The sequence below is a fragment of the Puma concolor genome, chromosome D4 (assembly GCF_028749965.1).
Source record: "Puma concolor isolate L17-30 chromosome D4, mPumCon1.1.hap2, whole genome shotgun sequence".
Lineage (NCBI taxonomy): Eukaryota > Metazoa > Chordata > Mammalia > Carnivora > Felidae > Puma > Puma concolor.
In genome coordinates this window covers 23,269,043-23,295,464 of record NC_141679.1, presented here as the reverse complement: position 1 = coordinate 23,295,464, position 26,422 = coordinate 23,269,043, and the positions used below count along the sequence as shown (strand labels likewise).

Here is a 26,422-nt window from a genome sequence, read left to right as displayed (position 1 = left end):
GCATCAGTCTATCCAATTTCAAAACTTAGCTTAATACAGCTACAATAATCAAGACTATGTGCATAATTAACATAGATAGACACATACATCAATGAAACTGAATAGAGAACCCAGCAATAGAACCATACAAATATGTTCAATGAATTTTTGACAAGGTACAAAAGCAATTCAAAGTACAACAGCCAGCTTTTCAATAAACAGCACTGGAGCAAGTGGACAACATTTCGCCAAAACAAATGAACTTCAGCCAAAGTCTCATACCTTACATAAAAACTAGGGGTACCTGGGTGGCTCAGTTGGTTAAGCGTCCAACTCTTAATTTTGGCTCAGTCATGATCTCCCTGTTTGTGAGATAGAGCTCTGCCTCTGGCTCTGTGCTGACAGCACAGCTGACCTTCTTGGGATTCTCTCTCTCTCTCTCTGTCTCTCTCTCTCTCTCTCTGCCCCTCCCCCCCCACTCACGCACGCTCTCTCTCTCTCTCTCTCTCTCTCAAAATAAATAAACCTTTTAAAAAATTAACTCAAATGGATCACAGATTTGAATATAAAACATAATACTATAAACTTTTAAAAAATAGGAGAAACTCTTCAAGATCTAAAGGTAGGCACAGAGATCTTAGATGTGACACCAAAAAGTGACCCATAAAAGGAAAAGTTTACCAACTGATCTCCATCAAACTTTAAAACTATTGCTCTGCAAAACACTGTTACCAAGATGATAAGACAAGCTATAGACTGGGAGGAAATACTACTTGCAAATCACATGTCTGACATAACATTAGTGTCAACAATATATAAAGAACTCTGGCAACTCGCTGGTAAAACAAAACAAAACAAAACAAAACAAAACAAAACAAAACAAAACAAAAAAAAAAACAACCAAATGATCCAATTAGAACATGGACAAAAAACACAAAGAGACATTTTTTCATCAAAAGACAGATGGCAAAAAAGCCAAATAAAAATGTTTAATATCATTTGTCATTCAGGAAGTGCAATTCTAACCACAATGATATATCACTACACACTTATTGGAACGGCTAAAGAAAAAAAGTTTTTTTTTTTTTATTTTTAAAATTTTTTTTTTTCAACGTTTATTTATTTTTGGGACAGAGAGAGACAGAGCATGAACGGGCGAGGGGCAGAGAGAGAGGGAGACACAGAATCGGAAACATGCTCCAGGCTCTGAGCCATCAGCCCAGAGCCCGACGCGGGGCTCGAACTCACGGACCGCGAGATCGCGACCTGGCTGAAGTCGGACGCTTAACTGACTGCGCCACCCAGGCGCCCCAAGAAAAAAAGTTTTTTAATAGTGACAACACCAATGCTGGCAAGGAAGATGAGAAACTGGATCACTCATGCTGTTGATGAAAATATAAAACAGAACAGCCACAGTTTCTGCATCTGAAAAAAACTAAACATGCAACTTGGTGATCATCCTACTGGGCATTTATCACAGAAAAACAAAGACTTATGTTCATACAAAAACCTATACACAAATGTTCACAGTGTTTTTATTCAAAACCAGAAAACCCCAGCTGTTGTTCAACCAATGGTTAAAAAGACTGGAGAACATCCATGCTATGGAATAGTATTCAGCATTAAAAAAAGGGAAGTGATACACACAACAGCCTAGATGAATCTCCAGAGAACTAAGCTGAGTAAAAAAGGCAAATTCCGGCAAGTTACGTTAGGATATGATTCCATATATGTAAAATACTACTGGAATGGCAAAATTATAAAAATGGAAAAACAGATGCAGGAGGGTACGGGCATGTGGGAAGTGTGGCTATAAAATGGCAATTGGAGGAAAAGCTTAGTGACAGGAGTATTCTATACCTTGACTGTATCAATGTCAATATCTTGGTTGTCATATTATACTATAGTTTTGTAAGATATTCTGATTGGAGGAAGCTGGATAAAGTATACATGAGCTCTATCTCCTTTTTTTAAATTTTTGTTATGTTTATTTAGTTTTGAGAGACAGAAAGAGCATGAGCACGGAATGGACAGAGAGAGAGGGAGACACAGAATCTGAAGCGAGCTCTAATTCTTACAACTGCATGTGAATCTGCCTACGTATCAAAATAAAAACTTTAATTTTAAACACTCAAAACGAATGGGAAGATATGAATGTTTGTGAGCTTGATTATGATTTCATTATCAAAACTCATCAAGTTCTAGGGTGCCTGGGTGGCTCAGTCAGTGAAGTGTCCAACTTGGGCTCAGGTCATGATCTCGCACTTCATGAGTTCAAGCCCCATATCTGGCTCTGTGCAGAGCTCGGAGCCTGAGGCCTACTTCAGATTCTGTATCTCCATCTCTCTCTGACCTCTCCCCCACCCCCGCCTCATGCTTTGTCTGTCTCTCAAAAAAATAAAGAATCATTAAAACAAAAGACAGTTTCAAAACTCACCAAGGGGTACACTTTAAAATGTATGCAGTTTGGGGCGCCTGGGTGGCGCAGTCGGTTAAGCGTCCGACTTCAGCCAGGTCAGGATCTCGCGGTCCGTGAGTTCGAGCCCCGCGTCAGGCTCTGGGCTGATGGCTCAGAGCTTGGAGCCTGTTTCCGATTCTGTGTCTCCCTCTCTCTCTGCCCCTCCCCCGTTCATGCTCTGTCTCTCTCTGTCCCAAAAATAAATAAACGTTGAAAAAAAAATTAAAAAAAAAAATAAAATGTATGCAGTTTTTTGCATATCAGTTATGTCTCAAGAAAGGTGGGTAGGAGGAAGATACTGTATTTCTCTTCCTTTCCCTTTCTGAGTAATTCACTCTTTTTTTTTTTTTTTTAATTTTTTTTTCAACGTTTTTATTTATTTTTGGGACAGAGAGAGACAGAGCATGAACGGGCGAGGGGCAGAGAGAGAGGGAGACACAGAATCGGAAACAGGCTCCAGGCTCCGAGCCATCCGCCCAGAGCCCGACGCGGGGCTCGAACTCACGGACCGCGAGATCGTGACCTGGCTGAAGTCAGACGCTTAACCGACTGCGCCACCCAGGCGCCCCAAGTAATTCACTCTTAAAGCCAATAGGTGATCCAAGCAAAATGGGCATAGACACCAAAAGGGCGAGAGGAGGGCACTTAGAGAGGCATTGGCAGTGTCCCAGAGCTGAAAGTCAGAGCCTAAGCAGCATGAAGAGAGGCTTGGCATAGAAGCATTGCCTGGTGCAGCATGGGTGTCTAGGTGACAGAGCTGCCACACACATTGATATCTAAGCAGTAGAAGTGGATATCCATACATGGAGGAGACAGTGGTAGTGATGAGAAATTGCTTCCATACAGGATGACTGATTGAACAAGTACATATATTAAAAAAGTAATGGAACCAGATTTCTCACTGTTAGAGAAAGAAGTTAAAAACTTGGAAAGGTAGAAAACTAGAATGGACCCTGTGGTGTTAGATGGTAACTGGAGGTATTGGTGTGAACTCGTGAAATCTCAACATATATAGATATAGACAGAAATAAACTGAGATTTAAATGTGCGAACATGTGTGTATGTGTGTGCATGCTTATACATACACATATTCTCTAACTCTGTTTACTGAAAGAATCTACAAGCAGCAACGTCCTAATAATAACGAATGCATCTAGCACACTGATCTTGGCTTATCAATACCATTCTCCGTTAAAGAAAACAGGGCTACCTGGAAAAATGGCGGAACCCAGGATTATGCAGGGAAAAGTATACAATGAGTCTAAAACATCTTTTTGTGTCAGAAAGTACAAATCGATTGAGAGAAATCAAGAGAACAGAGAAGTCAGACTGAAGTCATGAGCTAAATGTGACAATTTGGACACCAAAATATTGATAGTGGCAGACTCAATTAAACCAAGTGGGAAACCAATTGTCTATATTGATACAAATAGCAAGGAAACTAATTAACTACTTAATTGACGTGGAATGAGACACTGGTTTTTGTTTTGGAATGAGGTATTCAAATTTAATAAGAATGTTTTAATATTGACTCAGGAGAATGTGAATATATATTACTAACACAATTAAAAATTAAATACAAATATGTAGCTCATGACCTGAAGGGTCTTACCTTCCATTTGGGAGGGATGTCATATATTGTGAGACCTCTAGGACTTTTCTGCACAGCATATTTTTCCAGTTCCTCTAGGTAGTAGCTGATTAGCTACAGGACAAATGAAGAGGGAGGAATGTAAAATGGCTCCTGTATTTCTTCTTTGGATGTTCAGGTGCTGCTGATATTGAGACCATCTGGGGAAGGGAAGGTTGGAGATAAAGGAAGACAACAGGTTAACTTTGGAAGATCTTACACTGAGGATGTGTTAGCAAGCAGGGGGTTTCCTTGCTTTGAAACTCAGAGGAGTACCAGCGCTGAAACGCCTAACCACGTGAGCCGATAACTCACCTAAGGAGGCTGGAGAAAGAGAAAGGATTTGGACCAGGGCAGATTCCTGGGTTAATCAGACATTTAGGAAAATCTTTGTGCTGTTTGGAACAGGATGGTTTATAAGCAAGCACAATTATGACTAAACATGGTAAGCAAAACACTAAAAATTCAGAGTCAGAAACCACCCAAATGTCAACAGAAAGTGGAATTTCATATTCTACCACTTAATAAAAAGTTATCATACAACTATTATGAAAGTTTACAATGACATAAATATGTTTACGATAGTGTTTTTCATTTGGACTACATACCATTTAAGCAACGTTAAAAACAGGCACACCAAGGGGTGCAGGACTTTGGCCTAGGTCATGATCTCACGGTTCAGATCACGGGTTCAAGCCCCCGGTCCAGCTATTTGCTAGCAGTTCAGAGCCTGGAGCTGCTTTAGATTCTGTGCCTCTGACTCTGCCCTTCCCCTGCTCACTCACTCTCTGTCTCTCAAAATTAAATAAACAGTAAAAATTAAAAAAAAAAAAACAGTCATAGCAAAATCTCTAGGATGCACAAAAGGGTTAAGGGTAATTGTTTTGAAGCTGGGAATCTATGAGGTTTCTGCTCTACTTTTCCATATCTTCCAAATACACTAAAAGTGCACTTTCTAGTAGGGGAAATAGTCACAAATACGACTCTCTTCCACCTCCTACTACGATAAACATGGTGACGCTTCCCAACACGGAACCAGGACACACAGAGGCATCAATACATCAATACCTGCAATTTAGGGCCATTACCTGAGAGTTTCTGCCTAATAAAAAACATGATATGCGCTTCATGGAGACACTCACGTCCTGCTATCCCTGATCTTGCAAGGCCGAAAGAAGGTTCTGCCTCTTCCTCTCCATGCAGAACGCCTCCATTGGCTTATACCTGGGGTTCGCCCAAACCATTCCCATTAGACTCACCGCTAGGTCCAAGCAGCAATTAAAGCTCTTGTGGCTCCTTTGAAAACAACTAGCAGACTGTGAGCATCCTACCAGTTACCGGTTTCGCAGGGAATCAGAAATGAGGATTCCTAATTTAGTGTACGAACTTGCATCTTGAAGCCTCACTCTCCTGACTGGTGCAGGCATTTCCAAGGCACTGGCGTCTAGGGGCTGCAAGGCCCACGTGGTCACCATCTGCACCCCCAACCCCTGCAGTAACATCGGCCCTTGACATTACTCAAAACTTCATTTGATCATTCCAGGCCTCAGGACCACCCCTATGAGATATTTTATCTCTGCACCTAGAGATGACGTCTGAGAAAGGCTTCTTGGGCAAGACCAGGCAGCTGGTGTAAAGTGACGTCTTAACATCAGCCAACATCGCCGCTATATTCCACACTAGGTTCACACGCGCAAGCGCCGTCCAGTGACCTCGGCAACAGGGGCCCCGCGGCCCAGGCGCAGCCCCACCCCCGGGCGTCAGCACGTTTTCCCAGGCAGCGGCCTCCTGTGGGAGGGAGTCAGGGGTTGCGCGGCCTGAAGGAGCAACCGCCAGGATGTAAATGGCAGACTTTGGGAAGGATCCCTCTGTCAGCGCAGGAGACAAGGTCATTCCAGCATCCAGAAACCTTCGTCAAAATCTATCTTTGAGGCAAATAAAACTCTCGTCTTCCAGAAGTGATGGACACAGATTCCAGAAGTCTGAGGTGAGAGGGCTACCGTTAGACTGCCCAACATGGCCTCCATCGCTAGGGCAAACACCACAACCTCTGGGGGCCGCCCCTGGGGGTGGCTCCCGGGACCGTTCGCCCCTGATATGGCTAGCCCTGAACGTCGCCACGCCTCTGTGCGTGTCCCCAACAGGACGTGGCCACGCCTTTGGTGCCGCTCCCTTTAGGCGCAGAGCCGCCCCTGCCTGTGACTCCCTGGGCCCTGCTCGGCCCGCTGCGTGGCTCCCCTGGACGTCGCCACGCCCCTGGGCGTGTCCTTAACAGGAAGTGGCCCGGCTCTGGGGGCAGCTCGCTTTGGGGGCGGAGCCGCCCCGGGGTGTGACTGGCCTCTGCACGTGGCCCAAGGCCAGACCGACCTCCCCTGGGAAAAGCCTCCCTTTGCTCCTACTTCCCGCCAGAGGTTTTCGAGCTCCCTTGCGTCTGCCAGCCAGACTGTGGTGAGGTACGCATGGTTCGGTCCTCTGGAAAAGCAGATGACTAAGCCAAATATTCCAGCACAGTGGGAAAAGTGTTGTAAGTTGGGAAGCGGGGACAGATCCCCGGGGAACCCTTCACAGTATGATAGGAAGGAGAGAGGAAAGAAGGGATGGGGACTCACGTTTTGGTTTCCTTACTCTTTGATATCTGCTAGCGATGAAAAGATCCGGTGACTTCTCATTTCCCTGTGGTGATCCAGCACACATGCTAGACGAGTGGGGATTGTGGAGAAATTGTAGGCCAGTGAAACCGTTTTGAGCGCTTAGGCAAGAGAATTGAGTGAGGAACCGTCCTAGAAGCTCCCCGAAGACAGGGAGCTTTGTTTCCTTCCCCGTGTGCCCCCAATGCTTAGAAGGAAGCCCAGTACACAGTAAACACCGAGGGAATGAATGGTTGTCTTCAGGCAGTGTTGGCGCTGCCCATTGGTATGGAACATTTATGGTGGCATCAGTTACTTTCTTGTGCGATTTTATCCAAGAGGGGTCAGCCCCTTATCGGCAGACGGGTCTAAAAAGGACAGAACTGACTTTGGCAAGGGTGACAGATGAAAGGCAAGTGGGGAAGGCTGTTGACAGTGGAGCTCTTTAGGTTTGGGATTAAGTGGTGGACCACGAAGTTTTCCTTGGAGAGGGAAGAAATGAAGAAAAACGCTGTCAGATGCCCAGGGAGACGTATAAAGTGGCTTGTAGTTCCTGCTGAATAGGTTGAAGAATTGGCATACTGAGGGCATAAACTGAAAGAATAAAACCGGGTGGAATGTCAGACTGCTCTTTCAGGTGGCAGAAGTGTTCCCGGTGATAAGTTCTGGGCTACGGCCACAACTAGACTGGAATGCAGGTAAAGGGCTCTAGGATGAGAAGGGGTAGACAGTGAGAGGACAGATTATGGGATGGTCTGTCCACATGGATGTTGGGGCCTCTGACTGATTGCTGCCACCTCAAGTTCCTGTCCTGGGCCCCATCCCACTTCTGGCCTGTCCCAGGGTCTGTGCAGAATCAGCATTTCCTGCAACTCCCAAGCATTAGTCAGTGGCATAACTCTGGACAATCAGGCAGAACTGGGGCAGTGAGAGAGAGGGATGTAGCCGATCTGGTTTTGTTTTGACACCCAGCATTCACTCACCTTCTGGAAATAGTCCCTCTGTTGACCCCCAGGGAATTAACCCCATTCTCAGTCTCAGTCCATGTAAAGATGGAGTTGTCGTTCCCAGACAGTCTTATTTTAAGATGGGTGTATAACTCAAGGCTTGGCCAAAAGATGCTTTTATGCTTTTTGGCAGCAGTGACTGGTCGGGGACGGCACGTGACCCAGCTGGAGACAGTAAGGCACAATGGGATTTTGCAGGGACTATGAGAGAGACAACCCATTTTCAGCTCTACTTAGTGCTTGAAAAGTACACGTAAAGGTACAAAATGACAGACAGAAAGTCAGTCCAGAATCTAGTGCCAAGAAACGGATACAAACTGAACCTTGATGGCATCAACTGAGCCCCAACTTGAACCCTCCTGCCTGACGCCAGCCTTACTGCTAGATTTTCTCAGGTACCCGAGTCAACAGATTCTCTTTCTTAAGTCAGTCCCATTGTTTTTGCTGTCATTGACAGCCAAATAATTCCTCACAGTGCAAGGGCACTCTCCATCCTAGCTCCATCTTCCTATGCTAGCACACTAAGTATATATTACCTTCTCTGTCCTCCAGATTGCCCTTCTACAAGAGGGGATTAAGAAACCCACTTTGAAGGATCGTAAATATTAAATGGGAAACTACACATAAAAGCATGTTTTGCAAAATTTAAGTGCAATAAGCATTGCCTAATTTTTCGGAATTAAATTAAATCTTGTTCAAAGCCCCCGTGTCAAAGGAAGGCATCCTATATTAGTCATGACTGTCAGTGGGGTTGGTGGGGGAAGATTTTGCTATCAAGCAAATATTCGCTATCAGGCAAGTAAGTATATACCAAAGAGCCTCTGTCATTAAGCCCACCATGGTTGCTACTGGGATGGTCATTGTCCAAGCTCATTTGGCCCATTGAAAGGCCGCTGGTTGTATAGCCTCTGTTCCGAGCGCGGGCAATTTGGTGTTTTGTGGCAGCTCCCAAATAATGGGTCTTGATGATTCATCGTCTCAGCAAACATGATTTCATCCTTTGAAAGAATTGTCTTGTCTCCTATAGAACTTCCTCACAGAACCATCTACGTAAGGAACACATCTTTACATCATTATGATCAAGTCGCTGGACCACTGGTACCTTAAGCAACTCTCCTTTCATCCTAGCACTTCTGTCATCCCGTCTCTCCTCTCTCCTGAGGACACTTGGCCAGATTGTCATCTCACTTATGAGAGTCTTGAGAGGACTGTGCGATACATGCCTCGCAACTTCTCTTTGGGGTCAGAAAACATGAAGGCCATTTGTGACCCCTGAGAGGAGAAGCCCAGAGCTTCCTGTAAGACTACAGGGGATGTTAACTTTTTATTCCTTTTGGAGTCACCTCTGAGAGGAAGCATTCAATAGTTTGGTAAATTATCCTGCCTCAAATGAAGGTTACCCAAACTTGGAAAGAATCCCTACAGAGGAAAATGACCCACTCTTGTCATTGCCAGCCCCGCTTCCACCCCAGGGGGAAGCACTGCTTCACTTAATTTTTATTTCGTGTTCATTTATTTGTGAGAGAGAGAGAGACTGAGCCCAAGCGGGGAAGGGCAGAGAGAAAGGGAGACACAGAATCCTAAGCAGGCTCCAGGCTCTAGGCTCTGAGCTGTCCACACAGAGCCCGACGTGGGGCTCAAACTCACGAACCATGAGATCATGACCTGAGCTGAAGTCAGATGCTCAAGCAACTCAACAGCCCGGGCGCCCCCACTGATACACTTCTGTAATAATCGGTTCTTTCCCTGCTCCCCAACCCCACCTATGAAGGAAGGAACAGACCTTGAGTCGCCTGGGAGAGAAGGAGGCAGCCTCCACAAGTCTCTGAACCCGCCACTTCGCCTGCCTAATGAAGACCGTATGTGCCCTTGGGACACAGGAAAATACCCTGATTTAGTCTCTGATCCAGGGCCAATGGAAGTCCTAGGGGAAAAGCCTCAAGAGAAGAGCCCTTTTCGAGGCCTGAGCTCCTTCACTGCGACTGCTGATTGGGACACAGTTCTCAATGTTAATCCCTCTGAAGGCTGCCTCTATGAACTTGATTGCCTTAGGCGGCACCTGACAGCAGAAAAGTTCCCAGTGCCTGAAGCTGGGATCTGGGGTCCCCATGCCCAATCCGTATCAACGTACCAATCAATTCATGCATTTTGGCAACCCTGACATTAGGTTTGGAGTTAGATTTAAGGTTGTAAAGATTCAGGTAGCCCATTCCCACTGCATTATAAGTCAGTGAAAATTCTCGAGGCGCAACACTATATCATGTCAATGATACTTCCCCGGCTTCTCATAACACAGCGAGACTTGAGAGTAGGCACAAAGCACATCTTATCCTGGAAAAATGGATCATCTGTCCAGTCATTTTTCAGCAAATACAATTTCTTGCTTTTTATGACAGTACTGCTTTCCTATAGGAACAAGAATCTGAAGAAGGGACAGTAATCCTAGAAGCCGAACAAAAGTATAAGATCACTCATGGATGGTACTACCATATCATTTAGACAGATGACGTCCTGGATGTTCTGAGTATGCCAATTCTGTCTCGTTAACTCATTCAATATTTTCTCAGAATGGAGGCAATGGACACTAGGTGTGACTTGTCATGTGACCCCAGGCCATTAACTCAACCCCTTAAACCACCACATCTCCCTTGGTTAGAAGTCCTCAAGCCATAGGTACATGGAAGATATCCCAAGATGGGAGTTACATCCCAAGATGTTCTAAGATCCCAGTGCTAGCTTTCCCATCAATTGGGCGACTCATTCTCTCTGATGTGCTAGGTTGAAGAATCAAATTGAACTCAGAGATGTGCTATACTAAATATATTAATAACAGGAATTGAATCTTGCAGCCTGTAGGGTTTGCTTCCTCTCTCAGTTTGTCTATATCTACAGAAGCTGAGGGTTACTTCTTTAGCCCTAAGGCCTGGGAGCTAGGACAAAGTGGAGAAAGTGGTAGAGATAGGATGAGCCATACTGCACCTAAGCTTTCTTCCCCTCTTAAGTCTGAATGCTGGGGAATCAGGTGTTTGCAAGTGTTCATTTTACTTTACCTTTAAGGATGACCCCACACCAACTTTACCTCTGTATCACCTGTTCTTCCTTCTTTGGATGCTCCAATCTGTTGGATGTTTTGTTACCAGCTGCCATTCCACATAGCCATTAAACAGCTTTGACCTTGAGGACATGGATATGGATGAGGAGAAGGATCCAGTTGGCACCTTTGGCCCCTTTGGCTTCAGTGAACTGAGTAGGGTGTCCAAGAAGGAACCCTTGCCTTAGGAAGACTCCTAAGATTGCAATGATCCCCACCTCCTGAAGTTTACAATTGTGTGTAATTACCCCTCCCCTTGAGCACTGGTTGACCTTAGTGATTTGTCTCCAACAGAATAAAGGAAAGGTAATGGGATGCCACTTCCATTATTAGTTTATAAAAGATTATAACTTCTGTCTTGTTTGCAAACTCTCTCCTAGTTTTGATGAAGGAAGTTGCTGTGTCAGAGAAACCCATGTGACCAGGAACCAGCGAACTCCCACCCAGGGCCAACTGGGTATTGAGGACCTCAGGCCAACAGGCTTTGAGGCATGCATCCTGCCAACAACTGTAAGTGAATACAGAAGTGGGTTCTTCCCCAATCATACCTTCACATGAGAACCTAGCCTCAGCTGACACCTTAATGACAGCCTTCTGAGAGACCCTGAAGCAGAAAATCCAGATAGGCCTACCCTGAGATTCTGACGCACAAAAATTGTCAGATGATAAATACGTGTTTTTAAGCCACTAAATTTTGGGATATCCATTACACAGCAATTCATAACTAACGCACCTCTAAATTACTGTCACTTTGGTGTAAAATGTAGCATGTCTGGGAAAGCAGGCGCCATATAGGAGCACAGCTTCCCTGACAACATCCTGGAGGTGCTGTCTTCATGCTCAAAGACGATCTTGTGTTCTCTTAGGCCAAAATGGTATCCCTGTGCTCTCATAAGCCCTGAGTAGTCTCCGGGAGGTGACGCCTACATGCCATAGTACCTCATCGCACCCTACAGCTATACATATGTCAGGATACTTTGGGAGCAGATGAACAAACAGGTGGAGCCAAGGTGTAGACTTTAAGGGGTTTTCTCACTTGGTGAAGGCCTGAACGTTTTCAGAGTAAGCCTTTTGTACTTCTTATGAAAAAAATTCTACGTTTTAAATACAGGACCCCTGAGCAGGGTCAAATAAAGGGCCCCAGGATAAAACTGAGAAGGCCACTGTCAAGCTTCTTACAAGGGACCAGTATGGATGTAGAAGCCCAAAGAGGAAATCGGTAAGAGCTGAACTCACTTCTTCCTTTCCCAAGGCACAAGTCCCCCCCTTCTATACGCCACCACCCCACAATCCCAGTGCACTACACAGAAAAACCCCCACTCTCTATTAGAACAAACGTTTATTGAGGAGGATTAATATTCTTGGTTGTGCTGAAGAAAGGTTGCTCTGATCAGAGGATATGTTATCATGAAAACTGTAAGGCTTTCTCAACAAGGACTAAACGATTTCTTTAGGGAAATTTCTTCTCCCTCAAAGTGCTGGAGAAGCATTTTCTGCTTGAATAGAAGAGTCAAATCTCTGAGCACAGTGCTTTCATCAGCGGTGAGGGGGGCTGCAAGGACCTGGCATACTTGATGCACACAGGTGGGGCCTAGGTGATGCACGGGCTCCCTGGAGGACAGAGAAGAAGCGAGTTGGCTTGGAGTTAATAGCTGCTTCTTGAAGGCCCCAACTTTCTGGGGAATTCCGGTCCTGTGTCTGTTCTGCCTGACACTTGTAAGACACTTCTGTTCACAGAGACAGCTTCTTGGCTACAGAACTCGATCCTGGCCCGTTTGCCGTGTGGTGTGTCAGAGAAAGCCTGATAGTTGGAGGGATGCCTCTTGTCAGGCCCTGCCTGGGCCTGGAGTTCTTCCTTCTGCTGGCTTAACTCTGAGGCCTTAGATTCATACCTACCTGCCACCTTCACGCCTAGGATCTTCCCAGTGGCAATCATGAGCTCATGAGCTTCAGGAGGCCCAGCGCTCACAAGAGCAGTCAGTCACACTTTCAACTGGGTCTCGGTGCTGGCAACTTTCCTGCTTTGTGATTTTTTTCATGGCCTTGATCCACTTGATACATCGCCTCATCTTTTTTCTGAAGTAACTCTCGGAAAGAAACTGTTCGTTCTGTGACACAGGTGAGGAAGCACTCTCTAATTTTCTGTCCTCAACACGGTGGCTCTTCTTTCTGGCTACCGATGTCCCTACCCCTGAATCCTCCCTTCTACATTTTCCTGCTTTGGAACCCTGAGGTCTCACTTGCTCTGCACTTTTTCTTTGTGGAAAATTCTTAGGCTGGCACTCACCTAAGACCCGCTTAGAGGGCCAGGACTCCTGCTGCTGCTCCATGCTGTGTTGTCCTCCAAGTGGACATGCGGCACCTGGGACACTCCCATATCCCCACTACAGTCACTCTGGGACTGAGTCAGTGAGGCCTTGGACGTCAAGCTGTCGGAATAAGGGGCATGCCAGTGGCATCCATGCTTGAGCTTGATTGTGGTCCTCCCTCTACAGTTTCTTTTTTTTTTTTTTAATTTTTTTTTTCAACATTTATTATTTTTGGGAAAGAGAGAGACAGAGTATGTATGGGGGAGGGGCAGAGAGAGAGGGAGACACAGAATCGGAAACAGGCTCTAGGCTCTGAGCCATCAGCCCAGAGCCTGACGCGGGGCTCGAACTCACAGACCGAGAGATCGTGACCTGGCTGAAGTCGGACGCTTAACTGACTGCGCCACCCAGGCGCCCCTAAAATTTCTTGTTCAAATGTAATCTAAGGTCAGATTTCATTTGATTCTGGTCTGTGTCCTTCCTTGAGACATTTAGCAATTCATTCCCTGAGTGACTCCTTGAATGACACACACAGTTACTTTTTTCTCCAAAGAAGCCCTAAGACCCTTCACTAGGTAGCATTCTGAGACCCTTTGTGGGCTGCCTTCTGGGCTCTTCTTTAGATTTACCCAAGATCCTCATCATGTTCATCCTTAGCTGGAACTCTGTTGGGACCCTCTCATGGAAACTTTCTGGGAAACTCGATTCAGTCTTTGCTAGATCCTTGCTACTGTGGCCCTGGAGCTCAGAGAATTTTGAGCAAACATGTCTGCTTTTTTGCTGAGACATTTCTCTTCATGTACACTGAGGCTCCATCAGTGCTAGAGACTCTAGATTTCTACAGGCATGCAGGCACCAGCATGGGATTACCTTCCTTGGACCGTGAAACTCCAGTTTCTCCTGGGGTTCACAGGTAATATGGAAATGGCCAGGAATGATGGAACCTGGTATACCGGCATGGGATGACCGGCTAACCAATGGAAAGTTGGGGGCTTGAGGACAAATGGCTTCAGGAGATCTTGGGAACCCAGGGACTAAACCCCACAAACTTTCCTGGTGCTTCTTCAACACGTGCTGGTTTTCAGTCAAGATAGGAGAGTCTGACTCATTCTTGGATCCTTGGAAAAACACTCCACAGTTCCTATTCTGGGGTGAAGAAGACGATGGTATGATTGGTAGGCGAGGTTGAAGGTGGGCCTGGGGGTTCACCTGAGTGAAAGGTAGCGGCTGGGATTGGGACAAGTTTTGAGGCCAGGGTCAGGAATATAAACCGGGGAGAGGAAGGCGATGGGAATGAGGGTGGAGTAGAACTTCTTGATCCTGCATTTTGACTGCAGAAGCATTACGGCATCCATTGAATAAGACAAAGTGAGACCCTAGTGGGGAAGTACTACTAGAAACCAGGAGAGTATCTACTAAGGACTCACTATGCGAGGAGGGAAGACCCCAGACGAGCTGGCTATATTTCTGACACAAGTTTTCCCCCAAACACTTGAGATCGAGGAGCTGCTGACAAATGCACAGGTGCTCTGGTTTGCCTTCAACATTCCAGCCAGTTTTGGGGACTGTGGTGACCTGCACATCGAAGGGCTCAAGTGAATTCACTGAAGATGTCCTTTGGTGTTCTGGCCACATGTGTTTTGAAAATGGTCCCTCTTCTTTTTCTTTCTTCTCCAAAATCTGGAAAGGCATTCTCTTTTTCATTTGTCTCTCTAAGACTGCCTGTATGTTAAGGTCAAGGAAAGAAATTCCACCGGCCTCCTTGTGCCTGTTAGCAGGGTCTCCCCAGAGATGGGTTTCTGGTAGATGGAAGTAATCTTGCTCTTGCTGAAAATTAGAGTGTGATAATGTGGGGTGGAACATGTTCTGTGCATGAGCCTGCCAACAGGAGAATCCGGAAATTGACGAGCTTAAATGAGCACTACCTCTGATTCTTGGGATACAAGTGGACCATCCACCAGGGCTATCTGGAGATGAGTTCTCTGGAACAGGCTTCAAGGAGATTGAAATCGATTTAGATTGAGTCGCAGTTAAAGTGCAGTCTGGTGGTGGTGAAACAGACAGGGCTGGTGTGCATGATGACGAGCAAATGAATCAGTGGGATTCTTTGTCTGGGACAGACGTGGTAAGAGGTTGATGTCTTGGAAAAAGGTGGGGTCAAGAGAAAAGATGGTATTCAGAGGTAAAGTGGACTCGGCTTGGGCAATAGGATCCCCTTTCTGAATGTCATGTAGTAGGAGAGGGGGAAAGGCAGTGGGTTGGGGTGATCCCACCCACTGGGAATCTGGAACTCAAAGGAGGAAAAGACTCTGGTGGCAGAGAGTGACCTGGTCATGAGGATAAGAAAACCTTAGGTGAGAAAAGGGAGGGGGTGGTGGGGACAGCTCAGGCAAAAGGGCTGGTTTTAGGTCTCCTGGAGGGACTGCTGTGAAGCCAGGGGAAGGACAGAATGATGAGTCTGTCACAGGGGCTGTGGCAGCCAAGGGGATCACAGAGAGAGTAGCGTCTTCCAGGACCTCCAGGAACAGCAGCCGATTGACCTCACCTGTTGTACTATTACACACCTCCCAGAAGGGGTCTGGACATAACAGTTGACAAAAGTGCATGGTATCATGATGCCGGCACAGGGGGCTGCAGGAGACAGGAGGTACAAAGCTGCAGCCATGGCCAAAACAAACATTGTGGCTCTGGCAATTCTGGCAAAAGTAGTGCCACCCCCCATCCCGAAGGCTTTCCCATTCTGACTCTGATGATTTTCTATCCCATGTCAACCCCAGGCTTCCCTGAAGCCCTAAAAATTCATAGACTCTGCTAAAAAAGGTGGGGGCAGGGGTGTCAGGAAAGAAGGTAATGTTTAGTCACCTTTGCAGAAGAGAAATCACCTTTCTTATCTCCTCAACTTCGTTCTGGCAAGTTCTCCAACCTGGGAAACCAGGAGATTGGTGAAGGTCGAAGTAGGAGATATTATGAGAGGCCGAGTACGGTGTCCTTTAAGAGATACCCTTGGTAGATTGGATTTGGAGAGCCCCAAGAATGAGGATATAAGATCACATAGTCAGTGATAATAATAACAAGACTCACATAGGTATGTTGTTATATTGTTCGCAAAGGACTTTCATATATACTATCCCATGTGATCTTAAAAAAAACCCTATGAGGGACATAGGTCAATGATTACTTTCAAGAGGAATCTGAATAGGAATGATGTCTCTAGTCTTTCACAAAGTCAGGAGACAGAAGTTCTGACTCTTGATAGTCACACGGCCACCTTGGGTAACACCCATTAACCAGGTCCATCACTGCTTCGTGCTCAGGGATAGGCAGAGCAAGGAAAACTGAGAAGGGTCTTAGCCCCTGACTGCCTTTCTCTGAGACTTTTCTCTGAGGCCCTTCTTCTCTGACAGGGACAATATCTAGCAAATGATGTCCTCAGAGATCATGGACTAGGGACCTCATGGAAAGGACAGAAAGGGTCACCCTTGGAGAGCTCAGGTGGAATAGGCAGAACCTTACCGTTCAGTGTCCCACCTTTCCTCCTCCTCTTGGCTCTGCCCCTGATGCTAGAACAAAAATGAGAGAATGAGGAGCTAGGACTCACTTGTCCGTCTCTCTTCTCTCTGGGAAACAGGGAAATTTAATATCCATGAACGCTATGACTCTATTTTCAGTAATAGAATTTTGTGGTTCCTGCTTTCATCAATTTTTAAAAGTGATGAAATGTTTTCAATATTTGCTACTTTGAAAAACTCAAGGAAGGATTTTTTGTATGAGTTCCACACTTGATAGTCTCAGCCAGAAGTCCTTTGTTCAATGAGGACACAGACACGGAGGCCAGCAGTCACATCTGTGCTCCCTGAGGTATGACCGTGTATTGTGGGACACAGCTCAGAACCCAGTCTGTCTTCAGAGGCTTTCAGAGAATCAGCCCAACATGAAGGAAGGCTTGGTTGAGTGAGGCTTGACATGGGATGGAACTCTCGATCGAGTGCGAGTGAGCTTTGTTCCCTTTCACAGATCCCATACTCTCTAAATAACCCAATCCAGGAATACGGAATCACTGTTTGGGATTTTACCCGAGACCTGTCACCACATCCAGATAGTTTGTGAGCTTCGAGTGGAAATCTTAGTCATTCCTTAACCCGTAGCCCTGCCAGATCTCTTTTCCTAGAGGAGTGAATGTTTCTTCTTTAAAAATTCCCATTTTAGGTGTCTCTCTGATCCAGCCAAACTCATTTAGAAATGTGGGATGAAGAACAGGAAAGTAAAGAGTTATTCTCTGAAGGACAACTTCTGGTCCCAATTCTCAGAGTTTAAAAAAAGCCTGGAGTCATCACTTCAGTCTTTGAAAGCAGCAAACTGAGAATCAATAACTTTGCTTGCAGCCATAGTAGGAACCACTACCCTAAATCCTCAGAGAGTGTGAATGCACAGAATCATAGCTAAGATCAGCTTACCTGGGACAGAAACCCTGGAGGCTGGGGATTGCTCTCCTTCTGGGAACACTTGAATAGACACTTTGACAAATTGCTGGAGGATGCATGTGGGCTAGCATGAGGGTAAGAAACTCCTGGCGTCACAATCTAATGGGGGCCCCCACTTATTCATAAGTTTTATTACCAGGAACCCCACCTGGTTCTCACACTAAAGAGCTATGAAAACAATGCTCATGTTTCTGGCCAGGGAGTATAGGGTTTAAGAGAAAATTAACCATTTGAAAACATTGTGAAATATTCTCAGAGTTCTCCATAACACAAGCCTGCCCAGTAGGGGAAAAAGACTACCACATGGGAGAAGGTAAATTATGCAACTAAGGCAGCCCATCTGGCCTTGTCTCATCTATGGAGTAGGAAAAAACAAACCATCTTCAAAGCACTTGTGAACATCACAAGTAAGGGGTACGGGCCCATTGAAAGACAGACATTTAATCATATCCCGTGCCCCAAGATCTTACGGGCTCTCCTGGAAAAAAGGAGACAACACATAAGAACACATGGGGAATGTAAGCATAGATATGAGAAACTCTACGAATGAAAAGGAAATGTTAGAAACCAAAAACACTATGACAGATGTAGAATGCCTTTGATTGACTCATCTGAAGTTTGCATATGGTCCGGGAAAGAACAACTGAGTTTGAAGATATGGCAGTAGAAATGTTCTAATGTCCATGCTGAAAATCAAAGAGAAAAATAATTTTTTAAAGCTAAAATCCAGAATACCCAAACATTGTAGAAGCTCAGAGAACACAGAGCAGGAAATTACTAAAAAAATAAAATAAAATAAAATAAAATAAAATAAAATAAAATAAAATAAAATAAAATAAAAATAAACTATACCTGGACATATCATTTTCAAACTGTAGGAAAGCAAAAGATAAAATATTTAAAGAATTCATAAGTAAATATAAACCCCACCTCTAGGAAAAAAGATAAGAATTACGACCTGTTGTCATAAGCCATACAAGTAAGAGATTGGAGTGAAATATTTAGTGTTGAAATTTAGAGTGAAAGAAAAACCACCAATCAAGAATTTTATATGTAGTGAAATTATCCTTCAAAAATGAAAGAGAAGTAGGAAGTCAGACAGTGAAAAGCTGAGGAAATTCAGCAGCAGCAGACCTGCCCTGCAGAATGTTAAAAGAAGTTCTTCAGGGAGAAGGAAAATACTCAGATCTACAAAAGGTGAAGGAAGATAAAATAAAAGATAAAATAAAAATAAAAAATAAAACTTTGTCTTATTCTCAATTGACCCAAGAAAAATAACAATAATGTGTTGGGTGATTATAGTGTATGGATTTGACCCAAGAATAATAACAATACTGTGTTGGGTGATTATAGTGTATGGATAAGTGAATGATATCAGTGTTACAAATGACAGGAAGAATTGGAAATTCCTGCAGTACCTATTAAGTGGTATAGTATTATATGAAAGTCGTAAATGCATGTTACAAACTCCAGGGCAACCATGAAAATATTTTTTGTAGAAGCGCCTGGGTGACTCAGTAGGTGAAGCATCCGGAGAATCGAAAGGTCAGAAGATCAAGTTCTTCATCGAGCTGTGCACTGAGCATAGAGCCTGCTTGAGATTCAGTCTCTCTCTTCCCTCCCCCTACTGTGTGTGCTTTTTCTCTCTCTTAAGTAAAATAAAATGTTTTTTTAACACACAGTAAGTGTGCAAAAAAAAAAAAATGGTGAGAAAATGGAATCCTATATAATGATTGCTGAAAACCAGCAACACTAAATGAAAATTACACTAAATGAAATTTACAATAATTTACACTAAACGAAAATTGAAATACAACTTAATCAGAGTGCTTGGGTGGCTCAGGTGGTTAAGTGACTGCCTTCAGCTCAGATCATGGGCTCATGGCTTGTGAGTTTCAGCTCGGAGTAAGGCTCTGTGATGACAGCACAGAGCCAAGAACCTGCTTTGGATTCTGTGTCTCCCTCTATCTGTTCCTCCCCCACTTGAGCGTGCTTACTCTCCCTCTCTGTGTCTCTGTGTGTGTGTGTGTGTGTCTCTCTCTCTCTGTCAAAAATAAACATTAAAAAAATTTTTAATACAGCTTAATGTGTAAGATTCAGCAAAAGCAGTAGTTGGAAGTTGATAGCTTGGAATGTATCTATTTGTAAAAGAAGATTTATTATCTCTGACAGACTCTACTCTATTTACCTGATTGATGTCTCTGTGCTTCCAGAATATTGGCAAACACGGATTCCTCTTTAGGTAACAGCATCAGAAGAAGGACCCCACCCCACTCAGGAGGGCAAGGATGGGGATAGCTAGCAAGTTCAATTGGAGTTCAGCCATGGTGCAGTAAGGCCTCTCAGACAAAGATGGTTCACAGCATTGGACAGGTATTGCTGCCTCGGGCAGCTGGGCATTGAGAGTACATGTTGTAGACTAGAGTTCCAGGCCCACGTCACAGAGCTTTAGTACAGACACCAAAGGTTCTTGAGGGGAGGGGAGGGGACAACACAGGAAAGAGAAACCCACACGCAACTCCTCCCCCATCGTACAGGCCAGCAAATCTGTCCATCCTTCCATGATCTCTTAGATGCCTTAACTTACCTTCCAACTCCACCTATTCACCATTTCATATATTTACCTCAGTGAAATCATCATATTCCACCTGTTTCCCTGATATTACCTGAGACCCTTTTTACTGCTTGGTGATCTCCTTTTGGACCCCACATTGTCGCCGAAGGTTTGCTATGCCCAGAGATCCGCATCCCCAACATCTACTCTGCCTTGAGCTGCAGTTTTCCCCAGTAGTGCATTTTTACTTTTATGAACTGAGAAATATACTGAGAGGCAGCCCTACCCCCCATATTTCCTCAGAAGAATCCACACTCACCAAAGAGCATAAGAGAGCAGAGTAGCCTCTACCAAAGAACAGAAAGCATGACAAAGAGGGAGACGAGGGCATGGCGCCCCATGGACCTGTGGCAAACAACTTAAAATCCTTCAGTAATTCTTTTATTTCCCCATATCCCTCTTAGGCTATTCATGCCCTAGAGGGTCTCTTCTACCCATACGGTGTCTCACCCTGAGGCTCCCCCTTCTCTCTGCCTAATGCCACCTCTCCCCTCAGTATTTGTATTTTTTTATATTTTTTAAACTTTATTTTAGGGACAGAGGGCTTGTGAGCATGAGTGGGGGAGGGGTAGAGAAGAAGAGGGAGAATCCCAAGCAGCCTCCAGCCTGATGGGGGCCTCGATCTCATGAGCCACAAGAGCATGACCTGTGCTGAAATCAAGAGTCGGACCAACTGGTTGGCCTGAGCCACCCAGGCGCCCCTGCCCACAATTTTAATTATTCCTTTGTTACAGAGCAGTAATGCTGAATCACAGCCCACAGGACCAAACTCATCTTAATCTAGGAAGCGGGCTTTTCTTCAGCATAACGTCTCATGAGCACAATTGTAATTATATGTAACAATACCATTTGGAGTATTTTGAATCACACCTGTGGTTACTTCTTCCATGAAAAGTTTCATTAGTTTTTCCCTGCATAATTGTTAACGTTTCACCAAAATACCTATTGACATCTCCATCCCTTTTTTAACAATAATGTCATTCTTGTTGATGGTGTATATGTATTCATCTCCCCATGCTAGCTAGTCATTTAATAGTTGTACCCCTTACAACTAGCTTCATTATTTATATTACAGACTGTTGAAATTAAGCCCTGTATCATCTCCTTATTTGACTTGCCTGCATTCCGTCTCTGATGAATCAGTCTTGGCCACAGACACCCAGTTCTTTCCCTCTGATATGAGGAGGGTTTATCAGTAATGGTGACTCCTTCCTTTACCTATCTTCTCCTGCACCCACAGCTTCACCATTGTCTCTACCCAGAAGGAAGGTACAGTTCAAGCACAGCCCGCCTGGGGCACATACCTTCCCTTGACTGCAGGAGGTTTCTCTGTTAAGGAAAATCCCTGCACATATCTTTGCATCACTAGTATTGCTTTTTAATAGAAAGTGTGGTCCTGACGGTCCCTAAGGCTCCTAGGACTCACTCACAACTATAACAATATCCTTAACATCCGAGCGAGAACAGTTCCACCAAAAAAAAAGTTTCTAGGTGAGGAGGGGTTATAAATATGGCACATCGGATATAGTTTTCAAAAATGGACCCTTATTATAAAAAAGCCTAAGAAACTGACCCCGATTAAAGGAAACTAAAGAGACACAGCAACTATGTGTAGTATGTGATTCTAGACTGAATCCTGTAAAGGAAGTTTAAGAAAAACTACACAAAGGACGTTACTTGATTTAAATCCACAAAATTGGGGGCACCAGGATGGCCCAGTGGGTTAAGCATCTGACTCTTGATTAAGGCTCAGGTCATCATCTCACAGTTTCTGGGATCCAGTACCCCCTGGGGCTCTGCGCTGATGTCTCAGGTCCTACTTCGGATCCTCTCTCTCCTGCTCTCTCTGCCCTTCCCCTGCCACATGCACATGCACTCTCTCTTCAAAATAAAAACATAAAGTGACAAAAATGGAATATGAATGCGAAATTAAAATCTTTATGTCAGTGTTAAACTGTTATCACTGCGATAACTGTGCTGTAAGAGAAACTTTTCTTAAGAAATACACAATGAAGGGGCACCTGGGTGGCTCAGTTGTCTAATCGGCCAACTTCATCTCAGGTCGTGAACTCGCGGGCAGTGAATTCGAGTCCCATGTCGGGCTCTGTGATGACAGCTCAGAGCCTGGAACCTGCTTTGGATTCCGTGTCTCCCTCTCTCCCTGCTCTTCCCCTACTTGCGCTCTCTCTCTCTCTCTCTCTCTCTCAAAACTAAATAAACGTTAAAATTTAAAAAAGAAAAGAATTACACAATGAAATGTTCAGGGCGAAAGTACATGATGCATGAAATATATTCTCAAACGTTCAAGAACGTATGTATGTTTTTCATACATGTATCTGTGCGGTCGTGTGGAGAGAGAAGGGAAAGGAGGAAAGCAGACAGAAATTGTAAATAGTTCAAACTGTTAGTAGGTAAATCTGGATAAAGGGTATATGGCTCTACCATCTATGCGACTTCTCCACAATTTATTTTCAAATATATATACTTTAAAAATGAATTTAACCCAACCTTTGAGATTTCCGGCTTTGATTCCAGGAGCTGCTGCCGCCACCATACCCAGACCCCAGTAGTGCGCAATGCCAACTTTAAAACAGTTGTCTCGAGCTCTGTCCCAGACAAGAACCCTGGGATGGTCTGCACATATGAAGCATGCTAACATTTCACCAAGGTTTTAACAAAATACTGGCAAAGAACAACCCCATTCAAAACCAAAAAAAGAAAAAAGAAAGAAAAAATATTTTAGAAATCATACACAATATAAAACAAACAAAAAGGACAAAACGTCATCATGTATACTACATGGATCCCCTAAGGTCTTTTTTGTCTAGTGCTTCCAGGTTACTGTCTTCTGGGTTCTGCAGTGTGAATTGGTTTGCTAGCACCTCATTTGCTCTGCTAGTCAGTTACTGCTCCTCCACCAGATTCCCATCTTCCAAAAATGTGTTGACATCTTTTTCCTTACCCACTCCCCTTTTTTGTCATCCGTAAGTACTTCTTTTCCACAGCTTTATTGAAATATATTTCACATACCATATAATTCACCCATTTGACGTGGATAAGTCCATGATTTTCAGTATATGCACAGACATGCGCATCACAATTCTAAAACATTTCCATGACGTCAGAGAAAAACACCTGCAACCTTTTGCCTATCAGTCCCCTCTCCCCTCAGCCCCCCTCCACCCCACCTCCAGGCCCCAGCTCTAGGCTGAATCTACTTTCTGTCTCCCGATTTCCCTATTCTGGACATTTCATGTGAATGGAATCATGTGTGGTCATTTCTGACTGGCTTCTTTCACTGAACATGTTTTCAAGGTTCATCCATGATGTGGCATGTATTGGTCTTTTTATTGCCAAAAAATATATCATGTGGGTAAGTCCTGTTTTATTTACCCATTTATCAGTTGATGGATGTTTGTGTTGTTTCCATCTTGTGACGTTATGAATAATATAGCTGTGAACATTTGTATACAAGTTTTTGTGTAGACCTTGGTTTTCAGTGCTCTCGAGTAGACACCTAGGAGTCATCTGCTGGGTTATATGATAACTGGATGTTTAACATTTTGAGCAACTGCCAGACTGTTTTCCAAAACAGCTGCAATATTTTCCATTCCCACTGGCATCATATGGGGTTCTAAATTCTCCACAGTCCCACCAACACTTGGATTATCTTTTTGATTCTAGCCATCCTTGTGGGTGTGAAGTGCTGTGAAATACTGGTTTTGATTTCCATTTCCCTGATGGCTAATGGCATCGAGCATTTTTTCATCTAACCTTTTACTTTTAATGGCCTTAGGGGAAAGAGAGGAGTGTTTGATCTACTGTGTTAACTTGAAACACAATAGTTCATTTTAAAAGTGGCAGGAAAAGTTTTTCTTCTAAATATTTGAAAACACATAGAGCAGTGTTGAGTCTTTATCAACATGTATAGTGTTCTTCTATACTTTTTGCATGTTATACTTACTGTGTGATGAAGGGACAGTGAGATCGTGCCCTGAATTTGCTCTGTAAGATTACTTCTCATGTGGAGGTGAGGAATTCACTCAAAGGGCTCCTCAGGGTTGACTGCAAGGCAGAGCAGAACTGATTGCCAAAGTGCCTATAAGCTCAGTGCTTTTTTGGCACCAATGCTGCGTACATCTATTGTGAATAAGTATGTTCCACAGGTGATAAATATCAAAGAAATGTGAGAGCTTTGACATGGGCACATAGCATATGTCTTAGAGATGGATGGCAAGATGTTTATTTATGTTTGTTTATTTTGAGAGACAGAGAGAGAGAGCGAGCATGAGGGGGGGGAGAGCAGAGAGAGAGGGAGGAGGAGGAGCAGAGAGAATCCCAAGCAGGCTCCACACCAGCAACACAGAGCCTGATGTGAGGCTGGAACTCGTGAATCTGAGATTATTACTTGATCCTAAACCAAGATCAGATGCTTAACCGACTGAGGAGCCCCTAGATGAGAAGATCTTACAATGGGCTTTTGCACTTTAATCGTAATCACACCTGCCACATGATAATAGTGCAACTTGGGTGAGGGGCATGTGGGAAGTTCTATTGTTCTAGCTGCTCTTGTGCATGTTTAAACATTTCTGTAGTAAAACAGCTTAAAAAAGTAAAAGAGGGAAAGGAGCAGGAGGAGACCTGGCAAGGGAGGCTCAGTCCCATCAAGACTAGAATTTAGGGATCTCTCAATAAAGAGTATTTCCTTCGACACTGGGAAGGAAAGGGGAATGGGGAAATATTGTTGGAAGGTTTTGCTGTGTTGTGTTCTGATGAAGAGCTCCCATCTCATGGCTTTCTAGCTCCTCTGTGAACTGTGGTCCAGCACATCTGCAGGGAAAATGAAGAGGGCCTAAGTTGAGGAAAGTGAAGGAAATTTAAAATAGATCTGAGTAGAATTGGCAAGAGAACAGACGAAGGAAATAGTGACCTAACTCCAATTCTTTTGTTTCCATGTAAGCCTGGGATAAGTATTTGTGAGATGAATGAATGGTTTGCAAGTAGTGCTGGGACTGAATTTCTTGTGCCATCAATAGACTCAACTGTGATATTTCCAATAGTGATCAGTAACTTGGAGAAAGGTATTTCTAGAAAAAAGCAGAGAGATGAGAATTTGCCAGACAAGAAGGACTGAAGGGGATTGGATGGGGCCCATTTGTACTGGAGGTTTTTATTTAAAAATTTTTAATGTTTATTTATTTCGAGAGAGACACTGGGAGAACACAAGTGGGGGAGAGGCAGAGAAGGAGAGACAGAATCCCAAGCAGGTTCTGTGCAGAGCCTGTGCGAGATCATAACCTGAGCTAAGAGCAAGAGTCAGCCGCTAAAATGACTGAGCCACCAGTCAACCCTGTTTTTTTAATTTTTTTTAATGGTTATTTTTCAGGAAGAGACGGAGACACACAGAGTGTGAGAGGACGAAGGGGCAGAGAGAGAGACGGAGACACAGAATCCCAAGCAGGCTCCAGGCTCCGGGCTGTTAGCACTGAGCCCCACGTGGGGCTCAAACTCACAGACCACGAGATCATGACCTGAGCCGAAGCTGGACGCTTACCCGACTGAACCACCCAGGTGCTCCTGGATCTTTTTAAATTTTGTTACCTGATAGATGATCAGGAAGACAAGGCCTTGGTACATAGACAACAAGTAAAAAAATGAATGATGTGGAGTTGGTACCAGGGGGCATATAAGCCGGAAGGATAGGAGGAGGAGGTAAAAGGACAGAATGTCAGACTATAATATTCCTGATGGCAGAAGTATTCTGAGTATTAAGATCTACAGGGTGTCAGTAACTGCACCGGATGGGCAGTAAAGGACTCTAAAATGAGATTATGTAGAAATTGGAACACTGGGTTATTGGCTGATCTATCCACATAGATGTTACAACCTCCAGTACTTTGTCTTCATGTTGCCTGCCCTGGGCCCCATCTCACCTATTGTCTCTCTCGGGACCTCCACAGAATCAGACTCTGCATTCTTTCTGCGACCTTAATGTTCAGATACTGCAGGGTCAATGGCATGACCCTTGACAAGAAGGATACCACATTTGTATCTTCTTGTTCAAAGAGGGCTTCAATGGTTTTTTAACACTGAACGTTCACTAGGACACTCAATCCATTTTTGAGTTCCAGCCTCATGTGGCATCGCCTTCCCTCCAGAGTCCTATTGTAAGCGTGGGAGAATCCTATTGTAAGGGTGGATAGGTGTGCTGTCTTGGGCAAAAAAA

The 26,422-nt window shown here is 44.4% G+C and overlaps 1 protein-coding gene, 1 long non-coding RNA gene and 1 pseudogene across 2 annotated transcripts in view; all 3 read right to left on the bottom strand.

The window, feature by feature from the left end:
* The window catches only part of LOC147574763 (uncharacterized), an 84,619-nt gene extending 79,054 nt beyond the window's left edge, over positions 1 to 5,565 (bottom strand). Inside the window, exons 1-2 of the long non-coding RNA XR_015243297.1 lie at positions 5,327 to 5,565; positions 4,050 to 4,228 (exon numbers count right to left, since the gene is read on the bottom strand). This is a non-coding gene — a long non-coding RNA (uncharacterized LOC147574763). The remainder of the gene's footprint in view (positions 1 to 4,049; positions 4,229 to 5,326) is intronic.
* Positions 5,566 to 12,118: 6,553 nt separating this feature from the next.
* Positions 12,119 to 14,060, bottom strand: LOC147574762 (spermatogenesis-associated protein 31D1-like; annotated as a pseudogene).
* Positions 14,061 to 14,067: 7 nt separating this feature from the next.
* Positions 14,068 to 15,953, bottom strand: LOC147574761 (spermatogenesis-associated protein 31D3-like; the record flags this gene model as incomplete). The annotated part of the gene is given in 4 exon segments (XM_086683938.1): positions 14,068 to 15,185; positions 15,188 to 15,369; positions 15,371 to 15,470; positions 15,473 to 15,953. Coding segments are annotated over 4 exon segments (1,590 nt in total), but the record flags the coding sequence as incomplete, so codon positions are not given.
* Positions 15,954 to 26,422: the final 10,469 nt, after the last annotated feature.